At 54.7% G+C, this 14774-nt stretch overlaps 1 protein-coding gene across 1 annotated transcript in view; it reads right to left on the bottom strand.

The window, feature by feature from the left end:
- PTPRF (protein tyrosine phosphatase receptor type F) overlaps nt 1-14774 on the bottom strand; it is a 258186-nt gene that overhangs the window by 12299 nt on the left and 231113 nt on the right. The window contains exons 24-26 of the mRNA XM_035893530.1: nt 13663-13760; nt 5661-5784; nt 3559-3734 (exon numbers count right to left, since the gene is read on the bottom strand). Coding sequence (XP_035749423.1) covers nt 3559-3734; nt 5661-5784; nt 13663-13760 — 398 coding nt within the window. The remainder of the gene's footprint in view (nt 1-3558; nt 3735-5660; nt 5785-13662; nt 13761-14774) is intronic.

The raw sequence follows: 14774 nt of genomic DNA on the forward strand, positions 1-14774 counted from the left end.
ACAGGGCCGTCCGTGCTCGAGCACAAAACAAACTTCAGAGGAGTTCCCTGTGCGGGATAATAGCAGCGCCTGGGCTGGTAATTGAAAATTATTTATTCATGACCAGATAAGAGTCAGTCACATTTTCTGCCAAATTTACCCATAATGTTTATGCCCCATTTTCAAGCTCTGTAAATTTTATGCTGAAACCGATGCACTGTGGCACTAAAGCAGATAAGAGATGTTTTCTTCTGGTGGTGCTTGCTTCTCATTAACTTAAGGAGCACAGTAATGTCCTGAACAGCCATTCATTGCAGCTTTGCTGAGTGGTTCCTGTCCCTCCTCTTTGATGCCCTGTGCCTAAGAGCAGCTGGGCACCTCTCCTCAGCTTGAGAGCTGTGCTGCCCCGTTCGTGAGCTCCAGATGGCATCCCTGCCAGCGAGAGGGCTGGAGCGGGACCTGGCTGCCAGGCCCCTCTTCCCCACAGCCCTTGAGCACCAGCCTCTTTGCACCCTTGCCTGGGGACACGAAGTACCAGGGGAGATCACACCCCAGGGATGGCTGCTTGGAGCTCTGGGCTGGGACAGAACAAGCCACAGTGCTGCTCTGGGAGACCTCGCTCTGCCGGGCTCTCGGGGATAGCCCAGGGTAGGAGAAATCCTGCTTTAATACCTCTCTCATGCAACACCCTGACTGGGACATGCCACGCTCGCAGCTTTGGGAAAGCTAATCTACAATGTGTGTTTCTGAACTGCCACCAAATGATTCTGAAACTGTAAAGCTTTGAAGGCAGCTAAATTGCACAATCCAGCCATTTCTATCCTTTATGTGCCTCTCGCTTTGTGAAAACATGAAAAAGGGAGGATGATTCGGACCATCAAGCCAGCTGAAATTGCAGACCATAAAAGCTGATGCTCTTTAAAGATTTTTTTCCCCCCGCAGCTCAGGAGCCCTTTAAAGCAGTGTCACCCCTACAGGGCTGCAGAGCTGCTGCTGGTCCCGGCTGGCTTATCTACACAGCACTGCCGGGGGGGACCTGGGGAGCTCGCTTGGGAAGGTGGCAGAGCCTGCTCTGGTGCTGGGCATCTCACCATGAGGCTCTGCTGCCCACCCCAGGCTCTGCAGCTGGAGAGACAGTCCTGTGCCTGTGCCGAAGCCCCCGGGCAAGGGGACTTTCAAGCAAGGTCACCCGTGGGTAACGCTGTGACGCCAATGTGACTGCCTGGAGCAGTGCTGTCCCACAGCAGTGTGAACATCAGGAAGCAGCAATGCTGCAGGGACCCAAGGGGTTGCATCAGATGAAGTTTGAAGGCTCTGGAGCGGAGTAAACTGTAAAACAGTGACTCATGCTGAAAGCTGGGAGCAACGGGCAGTGATGGGGATCTTCCTTGGTCCCAAAAAGGTGTGCTCCTGAGTGAGCTGTAGCCATCACCAAAGGGGCACGAGGAAAAGCAGAGCAGGAAGGTGGCTGAAAGCCATCATCCTGCCTTGAAAGATGCTGGAGAAGCCAACAAAAAAAAAGACAAAATAATCTCCTGAAAATCTGTATCCCAGCTCCCCACCACGGCCCTGAGGCACCTACAGGGTCCAGCCAACACATCCAGGGAAGCCCTCACTGTGCAGGGCTGGTTCAACTCAGGAGAGTCCGGGCTTCCCCACTGCCTCCACTGGCAACCTGCCTCTCCTGCAGTGCCTGAGAAAACTGCCCGTCTCTCATTAGTGCTGGGGATGTGCCAAAGAGCTGGCAGGGCAGGGGCAGGCAGTGCCGGGGAGTGAATGCTGGGGTCTGGGTCCAGTCGGGTCAGCCTAGGGGCAGCAGCCGGGGCAGGCAGGCTGCCTACAGCTTCTGCGAGGGCTCTGGTCACCCCCTGCCCATGACAGGGATTCGCAGTGCCCATCCCATCACCAAAAGCCTGACCACATGCACCGTGTTTGGGACAGATACCAATACTGGAGGAGGTAATTGCAGGATGACATGACAGGGCGCATGCTGGGGGGAGATAAGGCACGGCTGAGCAGCACAGGCGTCACAGGCAAAGACAAGTGCCTGTGGGGTCAAAGGAAACCCGTTATCTTCGAGAAACAGGCACCTTGGAGTGCCTTCCCATAAGTAAGCAGCCCAGAAGTTAAGTGAGTCAGGACTCCAGGCATGGATTTACTTGGCAACCTAAAAGGGCTTTTCCTCATACTTCAAATATATGCTCCATCACTGAAAAGTGAAGGCACAAAAAGTCCCCATATAACCTCCAGCTGCAGAGAGCCGTTAATCAGCAGCTTCTGATCTTGCTCAGCCTGTGTGCCAAGCCCTGAGCCACAGGATGGGTCAGGTTAATTTACCTCCCTGTTTGGACTGGGGTGGGTGGTAGTGGCCACCGGACAGAGTGGGCAGGGCTGCGCAGCTGCAAAGCTGGGCTTGGATCTCTAGAGCCAGCTCACCTCCAAGGAACGCTGTTTTTCCCTGCAGGCTGTAGGGCATTTGTAGAGCCGGGGAAGCCCATGAACAAAGGCTATTTTTGTGCATGCAGGAAAAGCAGATCTGTTTAGCCACGGTGATCCGTTGTTGCAGCTGCTTTCTCCCAGCCAGCGTGGGCTAGGACACCCCTGCGAGCATTTCAGTGCTAAAGCTTTGAAACGGAGGGAGAGCATGCAGGCAAAAGTTTTAAGTAAACCCAAATTTGACAGTTTCTGCTTCTCAAGAATGAGCTTATTGGGCTAAAAATAACCAGTGCTTCACAGCTTGAGTGCGCAGCCCCTTCTCCTGCTGTTGGCATGGCAACACTAAAATATTCTGCAAGTACAAATGCTCACCGCTAAAATTTTACTTTTAGGAACAAACCGGATCATGAGAGGTGGAAGCTGCCTCCTGCTTGGGCAGGCTTTGCCCGAAGGTGCATCTGGGCATGGGAGCACTTTGGTCACAGCTTAAGAACTCCTGCTTCAGGGGTTGAGTAGGAACCTCCGTCACGAGACACCATAAGCATCATCCGCAGCGAGGGCTCCTGCTCCTTCCTCTCCACCTTGCGCCTTCCCCACGGTTTGCAGGCAGCTTTGCATTTATTACATCAGAATATCTAATCTTGGCAGTATGAGCTGATGGTTTATACATGTTGTCATTGGACAAGGCACAAATTAGTCTTGTTATTGCAATGAGACCCTGTCAGCCATTCCCCTGCATCGTCAGGGACGCCAGGGCCCTGTCAGGCTGCAGGATGCTGCTGATACCCACCTACCCATTGCAGCTTCTCAGCTTCAGGGACGCAGCCCCCAGGCTTTCAGGGACTGTCAGCACTCTCCATCTCAGAGCTTTCCTTTCTCCCCTTGGCCCCAGTGATATGGGCAGGGAAAGGATGGGGGTGCACGCAGACGCGCAGGCAAGACAGGAGTTAAAGAGCAGCACAGTGACAGGAGGTTTTGCCACTCTTTTCCTCCACAGGGATATGCTTAAAAGACACTTGTTGCTGGTGTGCCTGCAGCAGTAAGCCACACCACTGGGCCTGCCCTTATGCTGTAAAATGTTCCCATCCCTCTTCTCCTGCCTCCACTGTCAGCTCCAGAAAAGAAAGGAAGCACACACTGTACCCTGGACTTCTCCTCCAGCCTGGTCATCATCACTATAGTTGCTGTTCTCTGTTCCCACACCATCCTCCAGAAGTCGCTGAGGGTTTCTGGCAGAGGTCCCTGTGTGGCGATGTAGGCGTTCTGCTTCCGATACCCATCAATGTAATTGGCATTGATGTAATCACTGCCTGGGACCCCTGTGGAGAAAGAGAAAGTTACTCCAGGGGCAGCCCCACTGCTCTGCTGGGCCCTGCAGGGAAAGGGGCTGGCGTGTTCACAAGGCTCTTGACAAGTGTCCTTTACAGGGTGATGCCAGAATCTCTCCCAGGGATCCTGCAAAGGACAGGGATGGTGCCTGAACAAAGAAGAACCCTTTGTAACTCCCACATTAATGCAACAAGCAGGCAGCACCAAAGCAGAGAGACAGCTGCCACCCGCACACAAAGGGAAATTCACACACAGGAATATTAAGGAGCTCGTTTGGCCCCAAGCAACTGGTTGAAATAATTGTCTTAAATTCACCAGCTATTCATTATGGTCCTACAGCACCTTTTAAAAATGGGGCTGCTTCATTAGCTCGTCTCTGTTAGCAGGGGATGTCAGGCAGGGATGTCCTCCCATCCCTCCTGCAGGGACAAGTGCCCCAGAGGAGCCAGAGACCTTCCACCACCACTGAAACCCTCCTTGGTGTGAGACACCAGCTCCCACTCTGCTTCCACCACTTTAAGGAAAGGATTGTCTTGTAAAGGCCTTTAAAATGCAAACACACAGTTACTAAAATAAATGCAGCAAAGCAGAAGCCTGGGGCTGTGTTTCCAACCCTGCTCAGCATGGGCTGCCCGGCTTCCCAAGGAGAGCGCATCTGCATTTGATTAGAGGAAGGAAATAAAGCTGGGGGTCTCCCGCTCGCCCTTTTGTCCTGGGGAATTTTCTACAGGTTCCAGCAGTCTCCAGCAGAAACAAAGTGCTGGCGGCTCTGGGGGAGCAGCAGCAGCTGGAGTGCAGTGCCTGGCTCCCTTGGCATGGGCGGCGGGGACCTGGCAGGGCGCTTCGGGAACCGTTCCCAGTAAGACACAGACACTACTTACAGCAACTGAGTCAGGCTGGAAAACAGGGATTCCCCCATGTGCTCACCTCACAGCTGTCTAACAGGGTTTGCCCAGGAGCAGGCATGCCAGGCCTTAGCATAGCTGCTGCTGTTTAACAGGCCTTTCTGTGAGGGAACTGCTTGGACCCCCTCCCCTCCTCCAGCAGAGGATGAGTGCTGCATTAACATTAGAAAAGGCTCTTCCACTCCAAGAAAAAGAATGCTAGTGACTGCAGGGCCACCTGTAGCAAAAAACCAGGCTCCAGTCTCTTCCCCAGGCAGGGGTGCATTGAATAAGCTGCATCTTCCTCATCCCCTGTGGGCTCAGTTCTGGCATGCAGAGCTGGGTGCTGATTTGTAAAACAGTGGGAACGGGTGAGCCTGGGCTTCCATACATGTGCTCCAGCTCCTCTGTGTGCAAGGGAACTGCAAAGCATGCACTAAAAGCATGTCTTAGCCCAGACTCCAGAGATGTGGGGCTGGTTCTTGAAGCCATGGGGGCCAGTGCTATGACCACCACGGCCCAGCGCATGTCCCGTGGAGCATAGGGAAGTGTGGAGCCTGATGTCCCAGGGGAAGAGGCACCCCTCATCCTGTGCAGCTCTGGGTACTTACTTGGGAGCAAACACCGACAAGTCCCAGAGGAAGATATTTGCCCTGCAGTCATGTTGGGACAGAGGGTGGTAGGGCTAACAACAGTGCCACGTCCCACCGTGTGCTGAGGAAGGCAGCTGAAGTCACACAGTGGGGCCAGCAGTGAGAAGGGAGGCTGCTAGCACAGACCCCTCTGCTGGCACCAGCAGTAGCAAGAAGCAACCACACGGGGCACACTGCTCTGAGGGCGCTGGGAAAGCAGGGGCAGCCTGCAGAGTCCTTCCTCTCTTCTTGCCAGCCAGAACACACATTTGCTCATGCTGATGCTGGGTATGTTTCTTGGTGTTTGCCTTTGCTCTACTGAGGACAGGGAAAAAGATGGTCCCCTGCTACAGCTGGGTTCAGCTGTTTGCTGGGGTGCCTGCTCCAGAGTCCCTCTTACCATCAATGGAGGTCAGGATGACGCGTGAGTGGTCATAGGCGATCACGTTTGCATAGCGGTTTTTCGGTTTATTCACTTCCAGGTTGGAGTTCTCCCAGGTGAACTGCTGCCCTGGATCAATGGACTGTGGAGAGAAAGAGGGAGGGAGTCAGGAGTGGTTACAGCACAGGACGCATGTGTTTCAGTGAGGAAATCTGCAACTCCCCGCACACCCCTCCCCAGGCCAGGCGCAGCTTCCATGGGTGTCCCCAGCAGCAGTGTCAAGCTCTCCAGTGGGACCTCCCTCCTCTGACCTGCAGGCAAAGCAGCCCCTCGCTAGGGCAGCCTGCTGCAGATGAGCCTTCACCTCCGCTCTCGCTGCATGCTCATCCTTTCCTCTGGAGCTACCCATCAGCAGAAATTTGGTCTTATGCCAGAGCTCCAAAGAGACCTGACTGTGCAGTTCTTGACCTAGCAGTTTTATTAGCTGTTGAACTGCAGTCTCCTGAAATATAGCAAGCCCTGGGTGTCTCGTGCCCCAGGAGCTTTGGGTATTAGTGTCCTGCAAGACAGCCTGTGAGCTTTTGCCAGGGAATAGTCATGAAAATTGATAGGTTACTATCCACTGCTCCAGCTACTTATGCAATGTAAACATCTCTCGTTTGAGTTAATAGAGTGACAAGGAACTATAAACCTGGAGAAGAGACGTGGTTATAAATCTTGGCCAAAGGCCCACACGCTGTGCAACTGCCTGAAAAGCACACAGCCTGCTCCCACCTGTGTCCCGGCCTCGCACACTCAATGCTTCTCCCATGAGCCACGTGCTGGTGCACCTGGTGCATGGCTCCTCCGTGGCCAGGCAGCCCCTTCCCAAAGCCTTTCCTGTTGTCTTTGTCCATGCACAAAGCAAGGTGAAACAGGACCATCCCCAAAGCACCCCTCTGAGACGGGACGGCCTCTTTGTCTGAGAGATACGTGAGGCACCCAGATAAGACAGCTGCCTCATGCAGGGACTTGCTCTGCACATGCAGCCCTGGGCAAGCCCGGGGCAGGCAGCTACAGCAGAAATCAGTCATCCCATGAACCCCCTCCCCCTGAAATTACCAACACAGTCAAAGCCTTCTTAAAATCATGCTCCAGCTCAGGGTCCCCAAAGCTTTGCTAGCCCACAGGCAAAAATATTGAGCAAACAGGCCAGCGGAAGCACCGCACGTTATTCTCTCTACAGGAATCGGCGTTCATTGCTTGGCGGAGAGCCATGTCAGAAGGCTTCTCAGGCAGTAAAATGCCCGTGAGTCTGTCAGCTGTGAGCAAAAGGCTGAGCTGGGAATCACAGCTCCCTGACTGGGCTGACCTGGATGGGCCTCGTGGTCCCTCTGCTCAGCCCCATCAACCACTGTCTGTGCACAAGGTGACACCCATCGCTGTCCCCTACTCTGCTGCGCAGTTGAACAGCACTTCCCAAGCAGCTGGCAGTGGGTGCAGGTACCCAGCTCGGGTACGGAGCACCGGCACTGCCTGCATCGCTGCACCAGCCCTGAGGGCTTTGCGGCACGGGCAGGGCACGGGCCAGCGCTGTGCCAGGCGGCAGTCGCCCGTGCCCACGCGTGGCCCACACCGCCAGCCCTCCCCGCAGCAACAGGCTGCCTGCAGGCAGAGGGGCCAGCGCTGACGAAAACTCACAGGAGGATGTGACATCACAGCGATGCTAATAGGTAGTTTGGGAAATGTAGGATGTAAATAGACATTTCCTACAGAAAACCTGTAATTTTCTATTATCAGCTTAATAAGCAGGCGGCAGCAGCGCTCAGAGGCGCTGCAGTGGGGATGCTGCGAACGGAGACCGCAAGCACTGCTTCTGGCTGGAAACCCACTGGCCTGGCTGCCACGGTCCCTGCACGCTCCTCTGCCCAGGCACAGAGATGTCCCAGCGCAGGTCACGGCTCTCCAGGGCACTTAATTTCATTCAGGCACCTATATTTTGTTTTCAGGACAGGCTGCTTGCTGAATCAGCTTTTTGGATGCTCTCCTCCCTCAGCTATGTGACAGGGATAACTGCTGCCCACCTAGCGGTGGGGCTGAACTGGAGAAGGGCAATAGAAATGATCAAAGGCATGAAAAAGCAAGAGGAACAAAATGTGTAAGGACTTTTCTGTTTGGAGTAGAGATGAGTGAGAGGGGTTTTGTCTAGTCAATCCAGAGCACACTGAAGGAGAGGCACAAATAGACAAACTAAGGGGATAGTCCACCAATGCCTATTAAAGACATAAATAGCACTTCTTTTTCAAAAAGGTGGCCTTAGCCTGCACAGACACCGCTAGCTGGCGGTGGAGCTGAGACTGGCCCTGAAGGTGTGAGTGAGCATTTTCTTGCCGCTGAGGAGCAACACACGAAAGCACCAGCCCTGCTTGCACCCTGTGAACACCCCGCTCAGTGCTGGGCACAGGTGGGTGCTGGAGCGAGTCCTCCCTTTACAGCACAGGCAGGGAGAGCTCAGTGCAGTTGTTCACATTCAATCTACGCTGCAAATCACTGCCAAAAGGCTGCAGGGCTGCCCAAGCTGTGGGGTGCAGTGTGCTTTGCACAGCAAGTCCGCGTCCTGCCACCGCGGTGGAAAGGGTTATTTCCTGGGGGAGAGAAGGCTGCCAAGAGCCCCCAGAACTGAGGAGGAGCATCAGGGTGTTGCCATTAGGGTTAATTGCTTTGATGTGCAATGAGGATGTGCAGAAATGGTCTAATCATCAGCAGCCTCTTAAGAGGGCGAACAGGTGAGAAAGTCAGAAGTAATACAGCACCTGAGTGCAAAGAGGCTCTAATTAAATACTCCTGCAAATTAGTGACTCATTTAGAAGTAAAATGATTTAATTTAAACTCTGGTGATGAATTAATGTACACCTGTTCCCCCCTTTAAGGCAAACAAACGAGTAAATAAACGGGAGGATGATGGGCTGCTTGGAGAGCAATTGAAGCCCTCACACGCAGTGGTTGGCAAGTCTTGTCCCATCTCCGTACGATGCTCTGCGGCCCCTGGCTACGGCAGCACTGCCTTGTCCCCCCACCTTGCTCCACAGCTGCCTGGGCACTGGGAGCCTGCACTTGTTCCTTTCTGGGGCTCATGGGAATCACTGCTTCATCCCCAGACTCAATCAGAGTAACACTTTCAACTCATTCTTCCTAGAAAGCAGAAGGGCTAGGAAATTGGAAGGAATTTGGAAGGAACAAACTTAAAAGCGCCATGACTCTTAGTTTTGCTTTGCTTTAAAGTGATAGGGGAGATGTTGTAAGACAGCAAGTGCAAATTAAGAAAAAGCCCAATTAGTAAAACTCCTCCTTCCCAGCATGGAAGTGCAAGGAGCAATCTCTCCAAAGCAGCTTAGGGATCCCTGCTGCTACTGCCATCAACATAAAGGCAGAGCCAGACCCTTGAAACGGGATCGGGAAAAGGCTCTTTCCTCGACAGACTCAAGAACACTTTAAAAATACCTTGAAAACATTCCTTGGTGCCAGTTCGTCTCTCGGATACAGTCCACCTTGGGTTTGCTGCTCCCTTTCCTCAGTGCAGCTCCAAAATCCCTTGCATGCAAAGTCCCTGCAGCTGCCTCTGCTGCTGGCAGCCATGGGCAGCCTGGGCAGGCAGAGCTGTGGTGGCTCGGCTGGCCCTGGCTGCGGCCACCGAGGAGCTGGGCAGCCACGGCCCCGTGCTGCTCAGCAGCCCAGGCTGCTGCACAGAGGCACAGGGAAGGGAAGGCGCTGGGGCTGTGAGTGCTTCCCGGCCTCCTGCGAAATCAGCCACATTAGCACAGGCATTGACCACTGTCAATCTGTGCTGTGTCTCAAATGAGGACATAATGCGCTCCTGAATCAATCCCTGGCAGTGCTTCAGCCTTATTATTCTTATTACCGGAACGTGAGTGCTGTGTGCCTGCCAGGCAGCTTCCCCATTAGCCCATTAAACCCACAACATGCGGCTCCCCGGGTGCTATCTGGACCCCGGGTCCAGCACCTCCTGGGCTCACCAGCTCCAGGGACCCAAGCACCTCTCCCTCTGCCTAAGTTGTCTTGCCAGGGCTGCAGGCATGGCAGATGCAATGTCCTTGGTGGCTTTAAGGGAAATGCAAGAGAACATGGGGTTTGGGCAGGCCAGCAGTGTTTCTCTCCATATAAAACTGTGGTGAAGGTGCTACAGCCTCCCCACTGCACTGGGAAGCAGGAGTACAGTCAAATCTCACACACAACCTAAAGACTGACGTGCTGGGCAGCGGCACTGCCCGGTTCTCACCACCCCCACCCTGCTCTGCTCCCAGGGGCCGTCCACTGGAGGGACACGCTGAAGGGACTGGGCATGAGGGGCAATGGTCACAAGCTGCAGTTTGGATAAGGAAAAAATTTTCCCCCGGGAAGGTGGTGCAGGATCTAGTCCAGAAATGGCAGCAGCCTCAAGGGAGCAGGAACCAGCCCTGGTTGGAGCCTGTCTGTCTCATGTTTGCTCACAGCAACAAAGGGGACAGCAGCGCTCAGCTCGCTGGATCCCACAGCGAAAGTGCGAGATGCAGCGCATGTGTGCACACTTCTTTGTACCAGTGCGAGGGCAGGATCCTGCCCCAGCCCCACATCCACAGGCTGCAGCATGGGAAGGTGGCCCACAGGAGGAGCTCCAACACAACTGCAGCGCCCACCACAGCCCGCAGATAAATAATGAAGGGGCTCAGCCTCCCTTCTACTTATTTAATTCCATTAATCCCACACTGTAAATTCACTGTAGCTCTCACTGTACACTAAAAATGAAATACTCTCCTGGTACAGCCGGGCCAGGAGCTACTGCCAGACCCTTGCACTCTGCTCCCCCCAGCTCTGCTGCATGCCCGGGAGCGCTGTGGTGGGGCCATGCTATGCCCCACTCCACAGCAGCCAGCAGCAGAGTTAAATGTGCCTGCAGCCGGCTCAGCTCCCACCACCTGCAGTTCAACCTCTCCTGTCACACCAGGAGTACCAGCAGGTCCAGTTGGGATTGCTCCCTGCCCATTGGGGATAAGGGCTAATCTGCAGCTCGGGAGCCTGCTATTGCCGTGGCCAGAGCACAGCTTTCTCTGTGCTGGCTGTGTTGCACAGGCTACTTGGCCATTGTGGGCTGACAAACCGGTGTGAGCAATATTATTTGTTCTCTGACCTGTGGGAATGGAGGCCAGACGGCTCCGAGAAATCTCTGCTACCCTCCCTGCTCCCTTCCCAGGCGTGCAGGGAGGTGCTGACAGGTCTTGTTTTGTGTCACCTGTGTCTAAGTTACCCTGCTATCGCTTGCACAACCAAGGCAAGCGCCAGACTGATGGCTGTGGGCAGCTGGCTGCAGTGGTTAAAAGTGTTGTTAAATATTTGCTCTCTGCCTGGGGTGTCACTGCTCCTGGAACATGAGCCATCTATAAACAGCTCTGCACCCCACGGAGACGTTAGGCTGCTAGGCTGCTCTGCAAAAACACTTAAAATGCAACAATTCCAAAACACAGCCAAACAGCAAATGGGCCTTGGGGGTTCATCTGTGATGCCTTCGTCCCTTGGCTCTCCCTGCTCAGCTGTGCTATGCCCAGTCCAGCAGCACTATCATGCCACAGGGAAACAGGGTTGGGGCCTCCATTTTCCTTAGTACTGGGTCACCACTCAGCTCTGCATAGGTCTGGGGCTCACACAGTCCCAGGGTGCGTGCTGGGACTGTATCATCACTTAATGACTGCAATTGCACAGGATTTGGCAAGCTGTGGTTCCCTGCCTCTCCCCATGCTGGGAAGCACAAGCTCCCGCAGGGGCTGCACAGCCTGCTCCTTTCCCACCTTGCATCCACTCTGCAGATTCCCTTACTCAGCAGCACATGCCGTGCCCATCTTGCCCTCCAGCCCTCCCACCACAGGCCCCAAAGAGAGCTCTTGCCATGCCAGACCTGTGCACACAGGGACCAGGATGAGAGCAGACCCATCGCCACAGCAATCCTGCACAGGCAGCTGCCGTTCTCTGCAAACTCAGTCCAGGACTTTTCTCACTAGCATCTCAAATGGGAAAGGACCGTACCGATCCCCACATGCCAACAAGGAGCAACCACTTCTGCTTTGGGGCCTATCCTAGTATCAAACACCGTAGGAGCCCGTCATGTTCAGTAATTTCTAGCTGATGAGGAGTCAAATGCAGCAGAATCCAGGGGAAAAAAAATTACATGCAACAATCAGCTACTTAATAGCTGCTTCAACATGAAAAGTACAACTGATTAGCGCTCTCAACCAGCCATGATATTCTAAAGAAAGAGAAATGAGAAGAGAGGGGCTCATGAAAACAGCTAAGAGAACTTACTTAATGCTCATTTTTTCCCGAAACAGTTCCCACAGCTCAATATTACGCTGCAGGCTCCAACCAGCGCAGGCCTAGTGCAAGGATGGGAGCGCACAGACACTGGACCCTGCTGAATCCCCACTGCAGAGGCCAGCCCTGCTTAACATTTCAGCTGGACTTGTAGCGAAAAGCCCAAGGCAGACAGATACGACTGCGTACCTGGCACCACTGGCAGGACGTACATGAACACACAGGTAACTGCAAGGGAAGCACATTATTTCTCTAAACATCCCCTAAGTCGCGACGTAATGCTGTAGCTGGTGAAAAGCTCAGCTTCCCTCTGGTCTAGACAGCTGCATGCAGAGGGATGGCAAAGCCCTCCACTTGGCATCCTGAAGTCAAAAGGAGCTCTGTGCCTTCCTCAGATACACGCAGCACACCCTTTGAACTAGCTGGAATTCGTCCCTTACCTTCTCAGCACAGAGATCTGCTTTCCCTTTCCTGGCATATATAATCCTACCTTGTGGGCAAATGTTCTGATCTTATCTCATAAATCAGTGTAGGTATGCTGCAGGAAGGGGAGGCCACAGGCACAGGCAGATAACAATTCAAACAGAAGTGATAACACATGCAAAGGACACTTCCCAAATTTATTCCCTCTTTAATACTAGAGGGGGCTTATTTACAAGTCCCCCGCAGCTCAAGAGGGTCCTGCATGTAAGCACAGGAAAACATATATCCTGCCATTGCTGCTCTCACGGCTGCAGAGGAACTTTCCCCGACTTTACAAATTTTCAACCTAATCATCCAGCCCGGGGAGTGGCGAGAAAGGCAAAGCAGCCCTTGTGCAGGTCAGCCCCTTCCCCTCCATGTGTGCACCCCCTTGGCACTTTGTCCTCAGGGCAGGATGGGAATGGAGGGGGTCAGGCTGGCAGAGGTGAGGATGGGGGGGTTCACCAAACACCCAGTGCCTGCCCTGTGTGTCTGAGCAAAGGCAGCATTGGTGGCGGGTGCGGACAGTACCTATCCAGGGGCTCCACCGGAGAGACCTGGAGGGGGGCAGGAGTGTGGTTCAGAAGTGGTGGGGAGGATTGCAGGGCACAGGCAGAGAGCTCCATGCAGGGGGGGAGCTGGGACTGTGCTAGGGCAGTGGGACATTAGCAGAGTTCCTGGTGGCAGAGATGCTGGACAGCACAGGCTAATGCCAGCACAGTCCAGCAGTGTGCAGGGGGAGAGTAGGTCAGGAAAGCAGGAACGAAAACCCGAATGCGTGTTTGTCAACAGTGGAGGACGGTGAAGAATGCAGATGGAAGTGAAGGGGCACGGGATGATGTGGACTGAAATACCTCAGCCAACCTGCATGGAGGGCAGCCCTTGCGGAGCAAACCAACAAAGTCAACAGCAGCAGCCCAGGCGAGTAGACACGAGCTCCCATTCACTCCTAAGGCCATAACCATGGTGGGAGCATGGCGGGCTGCTGCGCGTTCAGCTGCAAGGCCTTTTCCCTGTACAAGCCATGCTTCAACTGCTCAAGGCGAGTTCCCACCGCTCTGGGGCTGGCAGGGAGAGCTGGCAGGCTCCCAGGCCTGGCTCGGGGCTGTGCAGGCGATGCTGGTGCGGGGGAGGCACGGCTCAGCTTTCAAGCCCTCTCTGCTGGGGGTCCTGGCCAGCATCGCTCTGCCCCCACCGCCCGGCACTCTCTCACGCTCACCTCGTACTCCTGGGAGAACTTCAGCCCGTCGTTGGCTTTCAGCCTGTCGATGTTGTCGGCGAGGTCCGTCACGGGGATGGGGGGGTGGTCGCGCATGCCTGCGAGTGAGACAAGGAGGGAGGAGGGAGAGGAGAATGGTTACGGCTCTGTACGGCCGAGGAAGGCTTGACAACAGCATGTGCACAGAAAACCCGAAAGGTGGGTGCAAGGCGGACATGTGTGACTATGTGAAGCGCTTGGGCGGGATGGATGGGAAGTCGGCGAGACCACACGGCATGCTGCACGCGCTCTCAGAGCACACGGTTCGGCGAAACAAAAAAGAAAGGTGATGTGCAGAATGTGCATGACCGGGTGAGCATGCTCGGACAGTACAGCCACCGGGCACACAGAGCAGGCCACGCAGCGGGCAGGGGCTCGGGCAAGCCCCCCGCAGGACCAGGCCGAGGAGACGCTGCCAATGCGCTTCCCAGGCTCCCGCATGGGCTGAAGTTGAACACACTGATTCTCTGGCACTCTCACCGCTAAGGGCTGAGGCTGATCCTCTTGCTTACCCCTAAAAATGGCATCAGCCAAAAAGAAACTCGCCCAGACCTGCACCAGGGGAAACCTCTGCAGTGTATGTGCACAGCTTTTTGGGTAGGCAGATGCTGCCCCAGCCCCTGGGGAGCTAGAGAAAGATGGGAAGGGCCCCATGGAGGAACGGCTGCTCCCCTGGTTGGAGATTGCACAACTTTCCAAGAGCTGAGGAGCAGCTCTGCTCACAGCTGCGTAACTCAATGCTTTTCAGTGGTGCTCCAGAGGCAGAGCCAGCTCCAGGGCCCAAAATCCAACTCCACTGGGCTGGCTCGTGCAAGGCACCATGTGCAGTGACACGCCTACAGCAGCTTCTGGGAGGCTGCTGCGAGCTGGGATACAGCTCAAGCCATGGCAGAAGTCTTGTCCTGTCTACAGCAGGGATGCACATCCTGGGTACAGCCCAAGCCCTGCTCAGGGGAGAGGCCCAGAGGAGGAGATCCCACAGGTCCTGCACAGGAGACAGGTACTGAGAAGGTGCACATGTGGGACTGGGAGAAGCCCTACTGGGACCCTGGGATTCAGGGCTAAACCATCGC

The sequence above is a fragment of the Egretta garzetta genome, unplaced genomic scaffold (assembly GCF_000687185.1).
Source record: "Egretta garzetta isolate BGI_Z169 unplaced genomic scaffold, ASM68718v1 scaffold75, whole genome shotgun sequence".
Classification (NCBI taxonomy): Eukaryota; Metazoa; Chordata; class Aves; order Pelecaniformes; family Ardeidae; genus Egretta; species Egretta garzetta.